Consider the following 19,553-nt stretch of genomic DNA (forward strand, 5'->3'; position numbering starts at 1 on the left):
AAATCTATCGTATAGATGTAAAATTTTTTTTCAAACGCTGTCTAATATTTCTAATACCTTACCAACTGCAATAGTTTTTCCCTCATCTCTCAATGTAAATCTTCCTAACTGAGGGCACTTAGCAAATTCTTCAATGCAAAGAGGATTGGTAAGGGACATGTTGCATGTCAACATATATTGAGATTTTACGAATGCAGGCCTACTCTTCTTTTTTTTCGTTGATAATTCAACTCCTTCCAATAATTCCTCAATGCAGACCTCTTCACAAGATGTGTTACAGTGAATAATGCATTCATATCCACTTGTTATTAGCGGCCTTTGTTCTAACAGTTCAACAAGAAGCAATTGTGCCTTAAACTTCTTAACCACTGGGCATAAATCGCTTTGGGAGCATAAAACAAAACCTTTAGAAAGTGAGTCTTCATCTATATTTAGTAACTTTATTCTTACATTTTCACCTGGGCCAGACCATGCATATTCATCCATTTCTTCTCCAAGACAAATGCTTTGTATTTTTGCCTTAGCACGATTAGGCATTACAACCAAATTATCGCCACATCTAATTGTTCCTAGTTCTATTTTACCCATTGCAATAACGCCATTATCTCTATAGCCGTCCAACAAAGGAATACGGATTATACCATTATCTTCATTACCTGACGAGCGATCAGGAACAGATAAATATTTATCTAGAATATCAAACAATGTAGGCTTTTCCATACTATACCAAGATGCTCTATGATCAAAATACTTTGGATTAGATTGGTCCGAAACATGATATTTCAAATTTTGACCGAGCTGTCCTGAAATTGGGACAAAAAATATGTCTTTGGCAGGATTATAGCCACAAGTTTTCAAATATGGAGTTAGTTTTTTCTCAATTTCATTATAACGATTTTGATCCCACATGCATGTAGGATCATCCATCTTGTTAATTGCAACAATTAATTGATTAACTCCTAGTGTTTTTGCAAGCATTGCGTGCTCTCTAGTCTGACCACCTCTTTCAAAACCAGTCTCAAACTCACCTTTCCTAGCAGAAATTATTAATACGCCAATATCCGCTTGACTAGCTCCAGAGATCATATTTGGGACAAAACTTTTGTGGCCAGGGGCATCTAGAATAGTGAATCTTCTGTTTTTCAAGTTGAATGCAGCCCTCCCCACTTCCACAGTCTTCCCCTTACTTCTTTCCTCTTCATTTGTATCCATAATAAACGCCAAAAACCACGACTCCCTATTCTTCTCCTTCGCCTCCCTTTCATACTTTTCCATAGTTCGCTGGTCTACTAATCCGCAAGTATACAAAATATTACCACAAGTAGTTGATTTACCTGCATCAACGTGCCCAATAAAAACGATATTCATATGAGGTCTTGGATCAGGCTCTAACAAAGAGGCATTTATAGATTTTCCTGATGTATTATTAGTTGGTTGCGCTATACCAGAAGCTTGAAATTCATTGTTTGAAAGCGTAGAATTCTTATTATTTTCCGAATCAACGTCATTTTGTAAATTTAAACTGGTTTCTAATTTTTGGGAAATCTCTTCGGCTTTTACATCTCCTCCAGAGCTACTGCCCCTTAAAGTGTCCTCCCAGCTATTCATGTTATATTCTAAGTAGCAACAATTTATGTCGATATTTGATTTTAAGACGCAAATCAATAGACACAAAATTCCAGCGCCAGATGATTAATTGTAAAGGAAATCATTGACCGAAGATAATGCGATTGAAATTTTTTAGCAGTTCTGTTTTCTATTAGTGATATAAAGAATTTCACAATATGTAGAGGGAGAAATATCTTAAACTAATAATTTTTCACATTGAATAAGTGTAGAATATTCTGGTGAAATATCATCGTCCGGATGTAATTTGCAGTAATCAATTAGGAAAATCATGCGTTTGTTAACTTCTTCTCGGATTTTGTCTTTTGATGAACTGCTAAGTTTAGGATTGAAGGCATTAATCAGTTCGAGTAAGGTCTCCGAGATCGTTTCGCCGTATTGAATATTTTGATATTCCTTGTTAGATATAGAGTTGTTTTTTGAAAGAGTTAAAATAGTATCTATGATCTTACTGTTATTATTTCCAATGATATATTCACTTTTGACTACTCCTTGTATTAATAAGTGTCTTAATAGTGACAGTGCTCTTTCACGAACTCCTACATTTTCAGAATGAAGCCACAAAGCAATAAGTGGTATTCCATTATCGGAAATAAATGAGCCTTCTAGGGTTTTATTATGGCGTACCAGTGATGATATCGCAGTAATTCCTTTTGATTTATTTGTTTCAGAATCTTCACCTTGAACGCTTTGTTTTAATAATGATAAAGCTCCTAATTTTGCAAATGAATTTTGTACAGGTAAGTTGTTTTGCATACTCTTTGAAAGTATTTGATATGTAATAGATCTGACTTCTTCTGAGCGAGACAAACAGCTCAATAATGGTTGAACTATTCCTAATTTCTCAAAGTTTAAGGCACAGTCAGGAAGTTCTACACAACGATCTATTACTGCAAGTGAGGCAAGCACTTCTTCATCTAAAAAATTTAAGTTTAGTTATTTCACTCCTATTACCAAACTTACCATTCGAAAGACTTAGTTTATCCTTCGCTTCTAAAATTAATTTATTTGGATCAACCACATTTTTCATAGCTTCTCTAACTGCTCCCTGAAGAAATTCCAATCTTTCTGGGTCAATGTGCCTAATATTAGAATTAGAATATGTATCCTCTATAAAAATATGTATTACAATTAATAAATAATAAATAGGGTACTTTTATACAGTAATTCGAACATACCAATGTATCTTGAAGACCATTTCAAAAGTTGTGACCAGTCGAACATTTTTATAAATAAAATGAAAAGCAAATAATACCATGGCGCGTTGAAGTTGCATAAATAATATCGTTCTTTTCCTCTTTATAAAAATTGACCAATAACTATATTAATTGAAAAAGCTATAAATGTTTAACTATAACTTTTAGTTAATATTCAGACAAAATATGAGTTTTAAAGTAGAAAGTAATCTTGTTCGCTCAAGTACCTTAAAAAGTTACAATAAATCTTATATCAAGAAAACTAGAAGAGGGAAGATTAGAAAAGTCTCAAATGAAATTTATGTTAGAAACGAGATACTATGCGGACTTAATTTTTGCACTTTGTGTTACGGGAAATATTCGGGTATTTCAAACCAAAAAGCTCGGAATATTATTTTTCCTAACTTTGATATATTTAATAAATACAGCGACTTCATTTTAGAAGATGAATCTTTAAATCACGTGGTGATTCCGTATTCAATACTCGACTATTTGAATGAGACAGATAGAACCGTTATTAATAAATTAAGAAATAAACTTAGAAACCAAAATGAATTACCAATATTTAAAGAAATTGAACTGACGAGTGAAAATAACTTGTTTGATTATAATGTTAATCAGTATATTCGATTTCCAGACACGCAATTCACTGAAACATGTTTGAATCACTCAATTAGTAGATTTAATTTTGAAGATTGTGCTGGAAATTCAATTATAAAAGTAGCTATCTGGTTTATTAATCATTTATCAAAATCCAATATAAATATTCGTTTCTATATTTTGACAGAAAATGAAGAATGGATCAAAAAATTTACTTCTAATTTATCATTTGACTCAAAATGTTTTATTGTAAATCCATATGAATATATTAATTTTGTCTCAAACGAATATGTAAATTCTGGTGATAAACTTCCTTTCAAAACATCGTTGGTGAATGATAATAGCCAACCAGAAAATAATTGCATTTTCACAGAATATGCCTCAGAAAGAGAGATTTTACAAGGAATTGACAGAGGAGTTTTATTTAAAGGCATATTGCGAATGATTTCTAGAAATAGGGGCGAAATAGAAGTAACAAACAAAAATAGAAAAATGACCGTTAATATAATTGGGCACCTTAATTTAAATAGGTCTATAGATGGTGACTTAGTTGTTGTTAAACTTGATGAAACATTAAATTGTGATGAAAAGAACTTAAAATCCAAAATCAAATCTGAATTGGAGCTTGATCAAATAGAGGATTTTGAACATAGTGAAATAGCGGGAATAGGAAGTATTTTATTAGGAGATGACGATTATGACGAAAATTCAGCATTAAACATCCAAAATATTAGCATTCAGAGTATAGAGAATGAAGATAATAATTCATTAGCTTTTTCTGAAAATACCAATTTTTCTGGGAGGGTTATTGGGGTATTAAGTCGCAATTGGGGTGAGTATTGTGGCTCTTTGGTTCCGATTAATTCAAATGACGATCGATTTAATATTTGCAACAACACCTCCACAAGGCAACATCGGATTTTTGTTCCAATCGACCCGAAAATACCAAAGATTATAATTCATACAAAACTTTCATCCACTATTGAAAATCAGAGACTAGTTGTAGTAATTGATGAATGGGACTGCTCATCATTTTATCCCACTGGGCATATAGTAGGAGTATTGGGTAAAGCTGGAGATCTTGAAACAGAAACTTCCGTAATTTTACGTATAAGAGATATAAATTCATCTGAATTTTCTCCATCTGTTTTGAAATGCCTTCCAAATAATGATAGAAACGATGATTGGAAGCCGAATGAAATTGACTTTAGAGATAGAGTTGATCTAAGAAATAAGTTAGTTTTTTCTGTAGATCCCCCAGGATGCAAAGACATTGATGATGCTCTAAGTATTGAATTGATCAACCCAAATGATGATAATTCTCAAGAAAAGTGGTATCTTGTTTCTGTTCATATTGCTGATGTAACGCATTTTGTTAAGCCTAACACTCCAATAGATGATGAAGCATCCAGAAGATCTAATACATGTTATCTTGTAAACAAAAGGATAGATATGCTCCCAGAAGAACTCACAACAAATATATGTTCTTTAGTTTCAAATAAAGATAGATTATCCTTCACATGTAATTGGGAAATTAACGAGAACGCAGAAATTAGAAATGTATACTTTAATAAAACAATAATAAATTCCAAGTACTCTTTCACATATCTTCAAGCACAAAATATCATTGATGACAAGTGCAACAATTCAGAAATAGCAATTTCTCTAAGAAGACTAATGAAAATTTCTCAAGTTTTAAGGAAAAATAGAATTAGTCGTGGTGCGATTGAACTCTCTTCTTCAGAAGTAAAAGTTGATTTTGAGGAATCCAGAAACTTATATCAAGACTTAAATCACAATGATTTGGGCAAAGAACAAATTTCATCAGTAATTTTGAATATAAAAAATGTATACGCATATAATTATTTGAATACGAACTCAATGGTTGAGGAGTTTATGTTATTGGCAAATGTTTCTGTTGCAAGGCAAATCATTTCAAAATTTCCAAACTGTTGTTTATTAAGAAGGCATCCTGAACCAAAGTACGATCAATTAGAGAAGCTTAAATATGTCCTTTCAAAAGTTGGAATCAGTAATTTTACCTATGAAAATTCATTAAGCTTATCTAACAGTTTGAAAAATATTCTAGATTCAGAAATTATAAAGAAAAATCCCATTATTGGAAAATTGGTTCGAATTTTGACAACGCGTACAATGAATCAAGCATTATACTTCACAACTTGCAAATCTGTGGAGGGAACATTTCATTATGGCCTTGCAGAGGAAATATATACTCACTTTACTTCTCCTATTAGAAGATATGCTGATATTATTGTTCATCGTCTACTTTCGGCTTCTATTGGACTAGAGCCACTATGCGAATTAATTTTTGACAAAGACTATGTAAGTTCATGATATTTTAAATTTATTTTTATTCATTATTATTTTAGATGTTTAAGTTATCAAATACGCTCAATAAAAATAAAAGAAATGCTCAAATGGCTGGTAGAGATTCAACAAGACTATTTATTTACCTTTTTTGTAAGCAAAACGGTAATCAAGAAACTGAAGGCATTATTATTCAAGTAAGAAATGACTCATTACTAATTTTTGTACCTAAATTCGGCTTTGAAGGTAAGTTAATAATCATTTAAAGGTTTCTAAATAATTGTTGATAGGCATTGCACCAATTGACAAGAGCAAATATATATTTGATGCTAATGTTCCTTACTTGAAAAATCTAGAGAAAGAAACTGATACTCTTAAATTATTTGATAAAGTAAAGGTTTCTATATATGCATCAGATGAATACTTCCAAAATAAGGTAATGATTAATATTATTTCTGATTAATAGATATCAATCCTTTATTGACAAGTGATTTAAATTGAAAAATTTATTTCCCAATATTATGCAGTGTTAGACCTGAGGTTGAATAATAATGAATATTTACAATAGCACTTGTTAACTTACGATTTTTGTTCAGCAATACTTTTATCTGCCCTATAGAACGCAAGTTCAGACTCTAATTCTCTAATTGAGTTTTTTATATTCCTTTTCATAACCTTTTTGTCAACCGTTGATATCAACTTCTCAAGTTGAATAATTTTTTTCGCTAAAAATAATTAGAATGAAAATTAAATTTTTAATAAACTTACATTCAATTTTTTTCCTCTGATGTACTGTTGCAGAAAGAGATGATAATAAGTTAGTCAAAGCATCTGGGCGTATAACAACTAATGGTATCGGATTAATGCTTGGGACCGCATCACCATTTCCAGTTGCGGTGTTCCTTATTTCTTCTCGAAGCTTTCCTTGATTGATACTTACAGGAGCAGTGTTAGGGAACTTTAAAGTCATCTTTATTGTTGTAGTTGGAGCCCCTGGGGTGGAAAAATTATTCAATTCACTAAATATCGGTCTCTTCTTGCTGAAACTCAAAACATCTGCAGCTTCTCCAACCAAATTGCTTGTGGCTCCATGTAGATTTTCGAGTTCTTTTTCGTGCTGTAATATACTTTGTCTAAGTTCTAGTAAATTGTTGATTTTATTGTCGCATCTAGCAACGTTTAAACAGTAGAAAAATAAAAATAAATAAGCAATAAATTGAATTCCAATAAAACCTTTCATTATTAAAGTATATAAAGCCTTTTATCAGGGTTATTATCAACCTTTGAGTATTTGAATTTTTTATTTTTGCAAAATAATTTAGTCATGCATTTTATTAAATTCACTTTAAATTTAATTGCATGCATGCATTCCCCACAAACTATTATCATTGTAAAAATTTAATTATTTTTTTAATATGAAGCCTGTTCCATTTAAAAAAAAAATGATTAATATAAAAATCCAATTTAGATTTTGAATCAAAGCAACTAATCAAAGTGTAAAATTAGGATAATATAAATTAATAAATAATTATTTGACTAAACCATTTAATAGTTAAATTTATTATTTATAGAGTTCTGCATCAGCAGCAAAGTATGCAGCATTTTGCAAAGTACTTTTTAATGATACTGCTACTTGGTCAGAGTTCACTTTTGGATTTGTAACAGCTTGTGCGAGAGCCTGCTCATCTACATAAGCTGCACTTCCCGGAGTATTTGCTTCTTTTTGATAGCTTGCCGAGAGGCTTTCTATATCTAATATTGGCTGAGGTGAGGTTATAATTATCGGAACTTTTGGGCCAGTATTTCCAAAAAATGGCAACTCCCCTAAGCCTGATAATGGCCCATAACCAATTGAAAGCGCTATTGTATCTCTTCCGTGCCTCACTACAGTTGGAGCTGAACCACTTGATTGATTGTTTTTGTCTGTTATTGGGTCTCCAAATCTCGTTTTCCCTAATGCAGTATTTGATGATAGTTCCTTTACCATTTCTTCAAGTGTTGCTTGCTGTTCGAGAAATGTTGAATATAAAGCTCTGTTTCCCAATAAATTCACTCTAATTGACCCAATGTAACCGCATCCCATAAAGAGGAATATTAATCCAAAAAATAATCTATAATATTTATGCATTTTGTCTTAAAAAATGAATAATTCAAATAATATTATACTCAAGAATTAAAATCCTATGTTCAATTTAAACAATATTGCTAGAACTTCCTGAAATAGGAAAAATGGCTGCATGCGGAAACAGATTGCATGAATAAAAATACATGTAAAACGATACTTGTCACAAGTGACATTCATACCGCCATGTGTACGCATGATGACCGCCGAGTGTACATGTGGCTGAATTTACAGGTAGATCATTGTGGGGTCATTTTTACGCCAGTAAATTCAAATAATTTATAATTTATGTGGAAAAAAATATTGCCAGTTATTACAATAAAGTATTTTTAAAAAATATAATAAAAAGTTGTATATCGCACAAATTCGTAAGTTTGAAAACATGAAGGAGTAGTTAGGCAATTTATTACATTTTAGAAATTGAAAATGACTCAAAACATCAAAACTAAGAAAGCTACTAAGGTATCAAAGAAAGAAGCAAAAAAAAATAAACCTAAGAGAGCAATGACTGCGTTTATGTATTTTGCTAGCAGTAGAAGAGCAGAGATTACAGCAGCAAATCCAAGTTTGAGGTCGCAAGTTGCTGAAGTTGCTAAGATTCTTGGTGAGGAGTGGAGAGGGATGAGTGAATCAGATAAGGCACCATTCCAGAAGCAGGCAGATGCAGACAAGAAAAGATACGAACGAGAAAAGGCACAAATGGCAGGACAGTAGAAGTATTCGAGTCGTAATCATATCTACTGCAAATTAGTTTTAACTTATTCCCTACCTCGACTGATTTACGAAACTATACCTGAGTGGAGGGAAATTATGATAAAGGAACCTAGGCCCAATAAAAGTATTATTAGTTCTCCACTAATCTGTTCATTGTTAAAATCTAATCATTTAGTTTTGTTCCATGGCCCCTCTTCTACTCCAGGACAGATCGACTGTGCCATGTGCAGGTTGTTTTGTGAAATATATTTTGACGTATGGAGATTGCTTGCAGCCTTGTTTGAGAGCTCACTGGCTATTGGTTCTATTGTTTCGCCTTGACCTGTAGGATTGTTTAACATTCCCGAATTAGATTTCATTTGTAGTATAATCGGCCCAATATCTGGAAGCGACGAGAGTAGACTTCCATCACGATAGCGCAGATTAAGTAGGCCGTTCAGAGTTACAAACGCAGTTTTCAGAAATGACTCATTTACGCCAAATGTGCACGTTTCTCTAACCAACTCCGCGTAATTTTGCACATGCTTAAGCATCTCATAGTACTCTGATTGTTGCTCATGAAGTGTTCTGAAATAAAAGTTTGCAGCAGCCCCATCAAATTGTATAGGCCCAGGGTTGCAAAAGCGGTCTTGCATTGCCCAATGTTCCTGAACGATTTTTAACCAACGATATGCTTTACCTTTCAGATCCACTTCACTAGAAGGAATTGTAGGAATGTTGCTTGGGAGTTCAGGATGGGTCTCATCGTTGGAAGGAACAATTTTCATTAGGCAATTAAATGGTATTGCTGTCATTCTCCAATCGGAAACATCGCCGCACAACCCTCTAATAGAACAAAGATGGCCTGTTAGTCCGCTCTCAACAACTATCGAAGCAAAATGCCCAAGCGCATACCCTAGCTTTGCATCAAACTGTGATGGCATAGCAGATCTACCCTGATATCCAAAAAAGTGTGTAAACGGCTGAAAATTGCCATTATATTTATTATCTTGTTTTCTTTTCTTAAGCTCCTTTTTTATCATTAAAACAAGAAGTGCCTCGGTCTCTATCGCGGAAAATGCAGAGTCAACATCTAATGAAAGTATTTCTCTTCTAATGAACCTAGGTAATGACTTAAATAATGCGAGACTCCAGGGAGTCATTTTAGAAGAGTATTTACTTCCATCAAAGCTATCTGTAGGGCTATGTTCCTGATTCGCAGCCGAACTTTTGTTATCAGCCACATCTACGCGAGAGCTTTTTTCTTGGCTATTTGTGTGATCGGACAATGTGGGGTGATCGCTGTGTCCCAAACTCATCATTTCAGACATAAATAATTTCATCTCGGAATGTTCTTCAGCGAATCTTCGTAATTCATTTATTTCAGAAATTAAAATCTTCATATCTGGTAAATGTGAAAGTAATGCATCTGGAATGAGTACAGTTCCGAAGTTCTTTCCAAACTCCGCTCTCTTACATATTACATCTGCCACATCTTCTACGATGTGAACAAGAGTTTTATCAGCTGCTCCATATTCTTCAGCAATTATTACAACATTTGGATGTGTCTGTAGTGCGCACTCCAGAACTTCATTTGAAGGTTGCCTTCCCATTAATCTAATAAAATGCCAATATTTAGGCATTGAAGCAGCATCCGTTAATACATTTCCAATTAAGCTTGCATACAATTTAGTGCTTGAATCAAACCCTACGCATGCCTCTACTAGATCATTTGCTAAGTTGTTAGACGCAGTTGCTGGGACGCCAACAACCTTAGTATTACAGTTATTTTGTAGAAAATACTCTGCCAAGATTGCGCCCTGGGTCATTCCAAATGCAGAGCCACACAATACAAGGCCATCCAAATGTAAACTTTCACAAACCTTTCTAGCCTTTTCCAAATTCTCTTTCGAAACTAAACACTCTGTATACGTTCTTCCAATTAATTCCGATCCTCCTTGATTTGGCAAAAGATCTACATCTTTCTCAGTAAGTGTAATATGCTTCCCTTGCAAAAATCCTTTAACTCCATAAAAGCCCAAACATCTTCCCCTTACCATTTTCAGACGGTGGTATAGTCCCCATACCACATTTGCAATTCCAGGTGCTTGTCTAGACATAAGCAATACTCCTATTCTCAACCCTACATTGGGCTCTTCAGATGAAATGTCAAGTTGCGCTTCTTGGCAATAAAAGTGATTTGAATTACATAAATGAGGATAACAGGTTGTAATCTGTCTTTTTATCAGAGGATCAGATAAATTATATTGAGTAGTCGGTTTACATCTTGCTTTAAGGTGGGTAAGTAGCAGTGGCAACGGAGGTCTATATGTTGTGCGATAAAGTTGGAGAGAGGAGAGGGTTCCCTGAATTCTATTAAATACACCTCTTTTCCCTCCCCCATTATTTGGTTGTACAATATTTATATCAGTATCTGTAACTGAGGCATCCTCTCCGCATAATAAATCTTGTAACTCCGGCGTTCTTACAATATAAGGGATAGTTTCAGAGCATGGGCCTTCGAATTGTAAAGGTCCAGGCGCCCTATATAAATCTTGAAACTTCCAAATATCTCGAACCTGTTTTAATAGTTTGAAAAGTGGCCCATTCAAATCGACTAACTGACGAGTAACTGCAGCATAGCACTGACCGTCTTGTCTGGATTTTTTAACTTCCATAATTCTAGTAATACTTATACCGCATGCTTGCCAACTAAGAGGATTCCCTTCTAATCCTCTTATAACTGCCAAGTAACCATTCATACCTTTATAAACCAACGCTCCTGCGCAATGGCCCAGTGCGTAACAATAGTTAGAATCAAAATTAGATGGCATGGCGCATCTTCCTTCATAACCCAAATAATGATGCATCATTGTAAATCCAAAAGGCATCAGTATTGAGCCATTTGACTTATTTGAAATTTCTACCTGATCTGAAATTGTTTCCTTGGTTTGGCCATGTTCAAAATCATAATAGAAAGATGTTCCATGCCTCCTATGTAACTCTGCTTCAACAAGTAGTATAAGTAATCTCTCTGTTGCTATTTTTGCAACTTGTATTTGGCCAGTAGCCTCTCTATCAAGTAACAATTGCTCTCTAATATTTTCTGGAAGGTACTCCCAAATTTTTGCAGAAGACTCCGAAAGACAACTGCATATCTTTTTATCAAAGTCGTCAGGTGAAGCTTCCTGATCGCATTCAGACCCCTCATACTTTAACTTATCAAGGATTTCATTTAATTCTTGAATTAAAATTTTCATTTCTGGGATAAACTCAATTAAGCCTTCAGGTATTAATATTATGCCATACATTTTGCCCATTTTTGAACGCTCTTCCATTAAATCTACAATATTCTTCACTATTTCAAATAATGTTATTCCTTCTTGTTCAACTTCTTCTGCAATGAAAACAATATTTGGTCTTGTTTGCAATGCGACTTCCAGAGCCAAATGCGATGCTGATCTACCCATAACTCTTACGAAGTGATAGACATTTTGTGATGTACAAATGTCTGAGCAAAGATTACCTACGCACTCAGCGTAAGTCCTCGCAGCAGTATCAAATCCAAAAGAGACTTCAATAGCAGGGTTTTTTAAATCTCCATCAATAGTTTTTGGGACCCCTACAATACAAAAATTTTTGTTTTTCTTTGCCATGTAATCCGCGATCAACGCAGCATTTGAATTTGAGCCATCACCTCCAATAACAATTAATCCATGTAATTGAAGCTGCTCGCAAACTTTTTCAACTCTTTCCAAATCTTGCTCTCCATTAATTCTCCCTCTACCAGACCAAAGCATATCAAAACCTCCTTGGTTTCTAAATCGATCCATTAATTCATCTGAAATAACCTTATAAGTTGATTTGAAAAGACCATCTAACCCACCTAAAAATCCGAATAGCTGGCTATCAGGGTGATGATTCTTAATAAAATCATATACACCGCAAATGACATTATGTCCGCCAGGTGCAGGACCACCTGATAATACAATTCCAACTCTAAGAGCATGGTCTGAATTCTCCGAGTTCTTTGATTCATCTCGAGTTATTTCAATGCATGGTCTCCCAAATGTGTTCGGTAACAATTCTTTGAGTTTATTCTCATCTTTTTGGATCAAGTCAGGAATTTCAATCTCTTTTATTTTTATGCAGTTTGAAGATAAGGAATATGGCAATGTTGGCACCCATTTTTGTCTTTCTAATTGCACGGGACTAAAGTTTTCAAAGAGATCTGCTGAGTGCAAATGAGGTTTTCCACCCATTGACAATTTAAATGAGTCTAACCTAGTTGCAATATTACGTTCTATTGAATCTCTTCTACGAATATGCTTTTGAGACGTTATCGCTTTAGAAATTAATGGAATACTACGTTCTTTATCGATATGAGTGTCTTCAAGTATTACAGCCAAACTTCTAAGCCGGCGAATAGCATTTCTTTGGCTTCTGTTCATTTCTCCATTCAAAAACATTGAATTAACAAAATATATATAATATATTTTAAAAAATGAGTATTAGAGCTTCTGGCTGTAATACCGATTATGGTAAAATAAACAACCAATATTTAATTTTGTTACTTAGATTTGATTTTAATAAAAATAAACACAAAGAAATGATACTAATTACACACAAACCCTATTAATTTATATCGTCACTCATATTGAAACATATGCATCAGGATAATCTCCCGCCAATGAATTGAATTCCTATTAAACTTTTTTATGTTTTTAAAGCCTACTCAGAAATTATTTTTCTAAAATATATGATTAATCTTTTAATTGACAATATATGCTTGCTATTAATTCAATTATATTTATCTTCAGTTGAAGTAAATTACATTTTTCTATGTTAAAAATTATTTTTGGTTCCCATTTTTTAATATTATCGTTATATTTGAAAAATGTATACCCCTATGCCAAATTTGATCTTGAATAGCTTATTAAATGTGTAATTTAATGAACTATCTTATTCTAAAATTTTTTTTTTTTTAGAGGGCAAATTTGCGCCATCTAGATATTACATTACATGTAAATATTAGGCTTTTAGATCATGTATTTCCAACGCCAAGAAGTAATTGGATCGCCACCTATTCTTGCATCAATAAGATCAATTTTTTCTAATGAATCTAAGAAAGACAAATTGGGTCCAACATACCAGCTTTTTGTTGGAATAGGATATATATTTTATTTAATTATTTTTATGATTGTCATTACTAAAGTAATTCAGCCTAATGAAGAATATTCGTCAATATATAGTATTCAGAATGTACTAAAATCTGCAAATTGGAACCCTGACTTATCAACACCTAAAAATTCTATGCTATATAATATTCAGACAAATGGAGATATTCAAAATTGGATATATTATGTTTTGGGCCCACCACTTTTAAATGGTCATATTGCAGATCAAAACCAAATTATTGGAGCCTCTCTAACAAAATGTGTCGGAGAATATATCAGTAATGCAGTAGAAAATCAATATATTCCTTCAGACTATGGTGTTGTCAAGGTTCTCAGCCAAAGTAATTGTAAAAAAACCAAATTAAACTTAGTTTCAAGGATTGCTTCTCCATATAAATACATGGAAGCTTTTTTTGATTCTTCTAAGGATTACGTTATTCAAGAAATCGAATCCAATCCTGAATTGCCAGTATTACCAAAGTTATTTAATAAAACAGATATAATTTCCTATACAGCAGAACTATTATTTTATAATGGAAATATTGACACATACAGCGTTGTATCATTTTCGTTCAATCTTTCTATCTTCGGTACATTTATCGTTGATGTATTATCTCAAAGCGCTTCGCCTATCAAAAAATATATTGGGTTTCCATGCGATGGAAGTTGTAATATAAATATTACTCAGATAACTAAATCTGCGCTTTTTTTTACATATTGTGTTGTTTTTATTCTTCATTTGATATCAGGAATTATACTGCTCATTTCTAGTGCATCAGGGTCCCCAAGTTATTCATCCAAAGAGTCTGAAAGAAACGGTTTGGGGATTGAATCTTGGTCAAATTACTTTAAAGAAAGGTCGCTTTCTATTGCAATTCGAATTTCTCACTTTTCTGTAATTTTATTATGGATTTCATCCGCAGTTTTAGTACAACTACTTCCAAACCAATCCCTAAAAAATATTTTAGAGCAAAGTAACCAAGCAGCAGAAAAGATCAATTTAAACCAATCATCCGAAATGCCACTATTAAATTCCATTATCTATACAATTAAAATTGCTTCAATTATAAAATTTACTGGAACCGTAATTGCATGTATTGCATCACTTTTAATGCTGTTTAGGATCTTTCAGATTTTTTCATCTCTTTTTTCTCAAGTTAACGTTCCGCTAAAGACAATAATGTTATTTTTTAGAAAAATTATTGGAATATTTTTTCTTATCAACCTAATTATTTTGACATTGGCACTTGGAATTATTATTTATTTACATATTGACAAGTATTCACCAAATATTAAAGGAATTAAAGAGTCTATAAGTACCTCAATTTTTTCTATTATGCTTGCACCAATTTCTATTAGCCTGCAGGAGGAAACTACCGAAGAGACAATCTATAAAGTTCCAACAGTTATTTTTTTATCAATCGTATTGGGGATTCTAACTTTATACCTCCTATTAATTCCACTATCAACTGCCACCATAATGTTTATTTACAATGAAGTTGAAATTCTTCAATCTTTAAAACAAAACACAGATAATATTTACACGATCAAAACGACTCTTAGTGCTTGGATTCAACAAATTTTTTTTCTTTCAACATTCTGGCAATCAAAAAAAGTCTGGTCATTTTCGTCTCAATCGAATGACAAGGCCATAAAAATAAATCATGATATACAAAATGAGATTGAGGCACAACACCAACAAGAAAGTAACAGTTTTGCAAAAGAAATCATTTTGAACCAAGGGGTAAACAAAACTAATAAAATGGACGAAAAAGGCATAAATCAAGTGATACAACAAAAAAAGAAACAGTTTAAAAAATTTTTTGAGTTGCCTCCAAAGCTTGAATATATTCCATACCATCTTTTTTTCTTAATTGTACTATTTTCCATAGTTTCTATACTATGGATTATTAATATAGCAAACTACCAGCTTCATACTGAAACAGGCGAAGTTATTTGGAAGATTCTCGATTCGCCTTTTAGAGCAAGATCATTCTATACATTTGATCCAACTTTGGATTTCTTCCCATACATGTTTAAAGATTGTTCTAAAAAAGATGAAAATCTCAATTTCTTATATGACAAAAACCAGTTATCTAAAATTCCAGGAGAACTTCTCTACGGGCTATATCAGTCATACAGGCTCACAAATATTACTTCATTAAGTCACCTAAATTCATGGATTCAAAAAATTTTTATTCCGTTGATAAAAACAAAAAATACTCAGATTTCAGAAAAAAAGAATTTTTTGATAGATCTTGGCCATCCAACACTCTATTCAACAGTTAACCCAATGTTATTATTTAAACAACATTTTAGTCCCGTTAAATGCAATTCTAATCCAATTTCGTCTGGATTATATTTAAGTACAATCTCTAGATCAAAAAGCTCATTAAGCATTAAAGACATTTCAAATTTCAATCCATTGTCAGTAAATAATGTCCCAACTTCATTATCTGTTCCAAAGACCCAAATTCAAAAAATCAGAAATATATTCGCACGTATTCTTAAATTAGTGAATTTTAATCAGGGAATATTCAGTAGAGAGTTAACTACTTCTGCGGAAAAGAGTTCTCATATGGAGTCAACTCTATCAAGCTCAGGAGTAGATAGAATATTTTTTTTATATGCAGGTAAAGAATCAGAAATTTCCGAACAGTTTAATAAATCTTTACATGGGAATGATGAAGGAAACTTATTTTGGGTTATAAGGTCTTATTCTCTTTCTACTGGAAGCGATGTAAATGTCGACTTAATCACTTCATTAGATTCGTTTGCTTCAAATGAAGACTTTAACATTCCTTTTGATGGTTTGTTTGATTATAGTATGGATACTCTAGAAATTTACTTCCCGATTATTATTCCAAATCAAAATTCTGTTTCATTGATAAAGTTAAAATTTGAACTTCTACGTACTGGGAAAATTGAAATTGAATATTCTTTTGATTTTGTGAAACATGAATGGATCAAACAAACTCTTGATCAAAATGGGATTTATATTGATTCAAAAAATCAAGAAATTTCAGAAGATGTTGATGGAAATGAAAATGGAAGTGAAAACCAAGTCAAAGACTCGAATTCAAATTCAGGAATCTGGGTTTTTTCATTTGTTCTGATTGGGATACAGTGTTTTATTTTCCTAATATTCCTTATATTGGTCATTTACAATTTTTATAGAAAAAGATTATTAAGAAAAAGACTAATGAATCAAATAAATTATAAAATGGATATTTCAGAATCAGAAAGTGAAAGTGAAATACAAAAAAAAAAGAAAATTCGAAAACTTGGAATCAGAAAAATTGCAAGAAAAATCGGTAGAAAAGAAATAGAAAACGAGCAAACAACAATCAAAAAACAAAAACTAGAAACATTTGGAAATGTACACTTAAATGAAAAAAAAAATGTTTTAGAATTTAGGAAAAAAAAGTTAGCACACAAGAAACAGAACAAAGAAATTAAAGAGGAAATCACTGATTCCAAGCAAATAGTTGAGGAAGAATTATACGATGAAGATATATTAAGTTTGTACAAGCTAAGTAATTTTAACATTTTAATTATTGTAATAATGTTAATTGCATTTTTCGTATTATTTTTTTCTTCAATCGCATATTATATTTTAATAATATCCACAAAAATTTCGATTAACATTAATTCAATTGATATTGAGGGTGGTTTTAATTCGATTGCTTCATCACATGGAGATCCATTGCCCTGGGAGATAGAAATATCAAACTTGAATGATATCAATTCGAAACTAAATATGATCGGTTCTAGTTCAGGTTTTTATAACGACAACGTGTTTTCCTTCAGTAATTTATTTGAAACAATAAATAACATACAAGAAATAAGCGGATACTTTGAGATGTTTGAAATAATCGGAGTTTTTCTTATTATCACATATTTATCCATTATTTTTATATACTCCAGCTTACTTGTTGATCGTCATCGTCGTGCAAAAATATTAAAGATGAGGCGTTACATGGAAAAAACTGGGAAGAAACTAACTGGAAATTCATTCGAATCCCTCTCAGTGTTTACATTCATGGATACAACATCCCAAAGAGGTTTTAGCTGGAATGATGCAAATTACGCACTTTTTCCTATTTTTTGTGTTGTTGCTTCAATTATTCTGATTTTTTCTTTGACAGGATATTCGATATTAGGCTATCAGGAGGCAACATATTTTTCATATTACTATTCAGTAATAAGCTCCCTATTAATGATTTTTAATTATAACAGTGTAAAGCAAGTAATGATGACGTCAATTACTCCAGATATATCAATTAGATTTAAATCAAATATTATTACATTTATTTGGAAGCCATTATATTATTTATTAACGTTTTTTACCTTTAATTTTATTTTAAAGGCATTAATTCCTGCTTCCATAATTTTTTATATGCGTTCAGTTGCATCTAAGAACTTGCAAATTTCACAGGATACTCTACTTTCAAAGTTAAATAATGTTGCAGTTACAAGACCATCAATTCCAGTATTCACAAATGATTGCATCTCATTAAGAATGAAATTTTTTATCAAGGCACTTTATAAAAAATTAGGAAAATTTAAAAAATTTGATATGAATTTAATGAAAGGTAACACAATTGAAGAGCAAAATGAAACAGAAGTAAATTTAACGGAAGGGAATCCTGACTGGATCTTTGCAAAATTAATACCGGAGCTTTTTAATGAAATAATTCATTATAAACTAAATATTGCAGAGCTTGTCAACAAAGACCAGCAGGGAATACAGGAAATAAGAGATTATTTAGGTAATATATCACTCCAATTATTGTTAATTCAAGAACATTTAGTGAAGATTGAGTTTTTGAGATGTAAACTTTCAATGATAAGACAAGAATTGATGAAAATTGAAGATGTTAAAAAAGATATATCAAGAGGAAATAGAGAGTCTCAACACTATATTGATCGACTTTTACAGCGATTAATGAGTATTAATGATGAAATCGAACATTTGGATGAAAGTAACAGAGTTTTAGGGCAAGAAAAAGAAACTGTTAAACAAAAAACATCAAGCGTCGCTGCAAACTATACTCTTCAAAAAGAAAAAGAAAAATTCTCAACTAATTTCTTGTTTGAATACGGTAATTCATATGCCAAAACATTATTTGAAAATTCCAAAATTAACGATATTGTCAGTAGCGATGAATATTCCAACGAAGATTCAGATGAACGCAAAGATCTTGATGAAACAAATAGAAATAGGGTCTCTGCAAATAATAACACAAAAAAAAGTATAATTAATTACATCGATAAAAGCGACAAAGACGATAGCAAAGTCAAGAATATTTGGAAAAGAGACTAATAAATACTGGAAATTTGAAAGATATTTAATAAAATTAAGAATATTCATATTTCGTTAATTTTTCTAGGGATTTGTCGATTATTTCAAAAATAAGTTTTTCTTTCTTTATTAAATTAAATTTTTTTCCGCATTTGACGAGTATTTGGTTTTCTGCGAGATGAGGAAAAAGAAATATTTGAGACGGATAATTCATAAAATAAAATAATGTATTCTGTGAATATCTTGAACATCGGGAATTGTTCCAGTTCTGAAGTGGAGTTAAACCAATTAAAATATCATCTCGAATCATTTTAGAAATTTTAATAAACCTGGATTTTTCAACGTCGCAAAGCATGTTCCATTTGCTCTCACACTCATTCAAGGAGCGTAAATTTGAACTGTAGCCGAAAATGAGTTTTCCTGAGATATGAGGAACGCATGTGGCATTCCTAAGAGTTTCCATTTTTTATTAATCGGATTTGTTAGCGCTCGATTAAAATAAAATT

General features: G+C 32.1%; 9 protein-coding genes across 9 annotated transcripts; 3 read left to right on the forward strand and 6 right to left on the reverse strand.

The window, feature by feature from the left end:
• Window positions 1-30: 30 nt before the first annotated feature.
• Window positions 31-1,608, reverse strand: cgd2_2070 (translation elongation factor EF-1, subunit alpha, putative; the record flags this gene model as incomplete). The annotated part of the gene is made up of 1 exon (XM_001388180.1): window positions 31-1,608. One exon carries the CDS (start codon window positions 1,606-1,608, stop codon window positions 31-33), a length of 1,578 nt encoding a protein of 525 aa, XP_001388217.1.
• A 195-nt stretch (window positions 1,609-1,803) lies between these two features.
• cgd2_2080 (hypothetical protein) lies at window positions 1,804-2,656 on the reverse strand (the record flags this gene model as incomplete). Its single annotated transcript, XM_626414.1, has 2 exons — window positions 1,804-2,543; window positions 2,590-2,656. 2 exons carry the CDS (start codon window positions 2,654-2,656, stop codon window positions 1,804-1,806), a joined length of 807 nt encoding a protein of 268 aa, XP_626414.1.
• Window positions 2,657-3,008: 352 nt separating this feature from the next.
• cgd2_2090 (mitotic control protein dis3, putative) lies at window positions 3,009-5,777 on the forward strand (the record flags this gene model as incomplete). The annotated part of the gene is made up of 1 exon (XM_001388181.1): window positions 3,009-5,777. The coding sequence occupies one exon, from the start codon at window positions 3,009-3,011 to the stop codon at window positions 5,775-5,777; it is 2,769 nt and encodes a 922-aa protein (XP_001388218.1).
• A 676-nt stretch (window positions 5,778-6,453) lies between these two features.
• cgd2_2100 (hypothetical protein, possible signal peptide) lies at window positions 6,454-6,990 on the reverse strand (the record flags this gene model as incomplete). Its single annotated transcript, XM_626415.1, has 1 exon — window positions 6,454-6,990. The coding sequence occupies one exon, from the start codon at window positions 6,988-6,990 to the stop codon at window positions 6,454-6,456; it is 537 nt and encodes a 178-aa protein (XP_626415.1).
• A 321-nt stretch (window positions 6,991-7,311) lies between these two features.
• cgd2_2110 (hypothetical protein, possible signal peptide) lies at window positions 7,312-7,878 on the reverse strand (the record flags this gene model as incomplete). The annotated part of the gene is made up of 1 exon (XM_626416.1): window positions 7,312-7,878. The coding sequence occupies one exon, from the start codon at window positions 7,876-7,878 to the stop codon at window positions 7,312-7,314; it is 567 nt and encodes a 188-aa protein (XP_626416.1).
• A 411-nt stretch (window positions 7,879-8,289) lies between these two features.
• cgd2_2120 (high mobility group small protein) lies at window positions 8,290-8,586 on the forward strand (the record flags this gene model as incomplete). The annotated part of the gene is made up of 1 exon (XM_626417.1): window positions 8,290-8,586. A coding segment is annotated over one exon (297 nt), but the record flags the coding sequence as incomplete, so codon positions are not given.
• A 167-nt stretch (window positions 8,587-8,753) lies between these two features.
• On the reverse strand, window positions 8,754-13,034 carry cgd2_2130 (pyrophosphate-dependent phosphofructokinase; the record flags this gene model as incomplete). The annotated part of the gene is made up of 1 exon (XM_626418.1): window positions 8,754-13,034. One exon carries the CDS (start codon window positions 13,032-13,034, stop codon window positions 8,754-8,756), a length of 4,281 nt encoding a protein of 1,426 aa, XP_626418.1.
• Window positions 13,035-13,611: 577 nt separating this feature from the next.
• On the forward strand, window positions 13,612-19,068 carry cgd2_2140 (hypothetical protein with 14 transmembrane domains; the record flags this gene model as incomplete). Its single annotated transcript, XM_626419.1, has 1 exon — window positions 13,612-19,068. One exon carries the CDS (start codon window positions 13,612-13,614, stop codon window positions 19,066-19,068), a length of 5,457 nt encoding a protein of 1,818 aa, XP_626419.1.
• Window positions 19,069-19,102: 34 nt separating this feature from the next.
• cgd2_2150 (hypothetical protein) lies at window positions 19,103-19,510 on the reverse strand (the record flags this gene model as incomplete). Its single annotated transcript, XM_626420.1, has 1 exon — window positions 19,103-19,510. One exon carries the CDS (start codon window positions 19,508-19,510, stop codon window positions 19,103-19,105), a length of 408 nt encoding a protein of 135 aa, XP_626420.1.
• Between the last annotated feature and the right edge of the window lie 43 nt (window positions 19,511-19,553).

The sequence above is a fragment of the Cryptosporidium parvum genome, chromosome 2 (genome assembly GCF_000165345.1).
Source record: "Cryptosporidium parvum Iowa II chromosome 2, whole genome shotgun sequence".
Taxonomy (NCBI): Eukaryota; Apicomplexa; class Conoidasida; order Eucoccidiorida; family Cryptosporidiidae; genus Cryptosporidium; species Cryptosporidium parvum.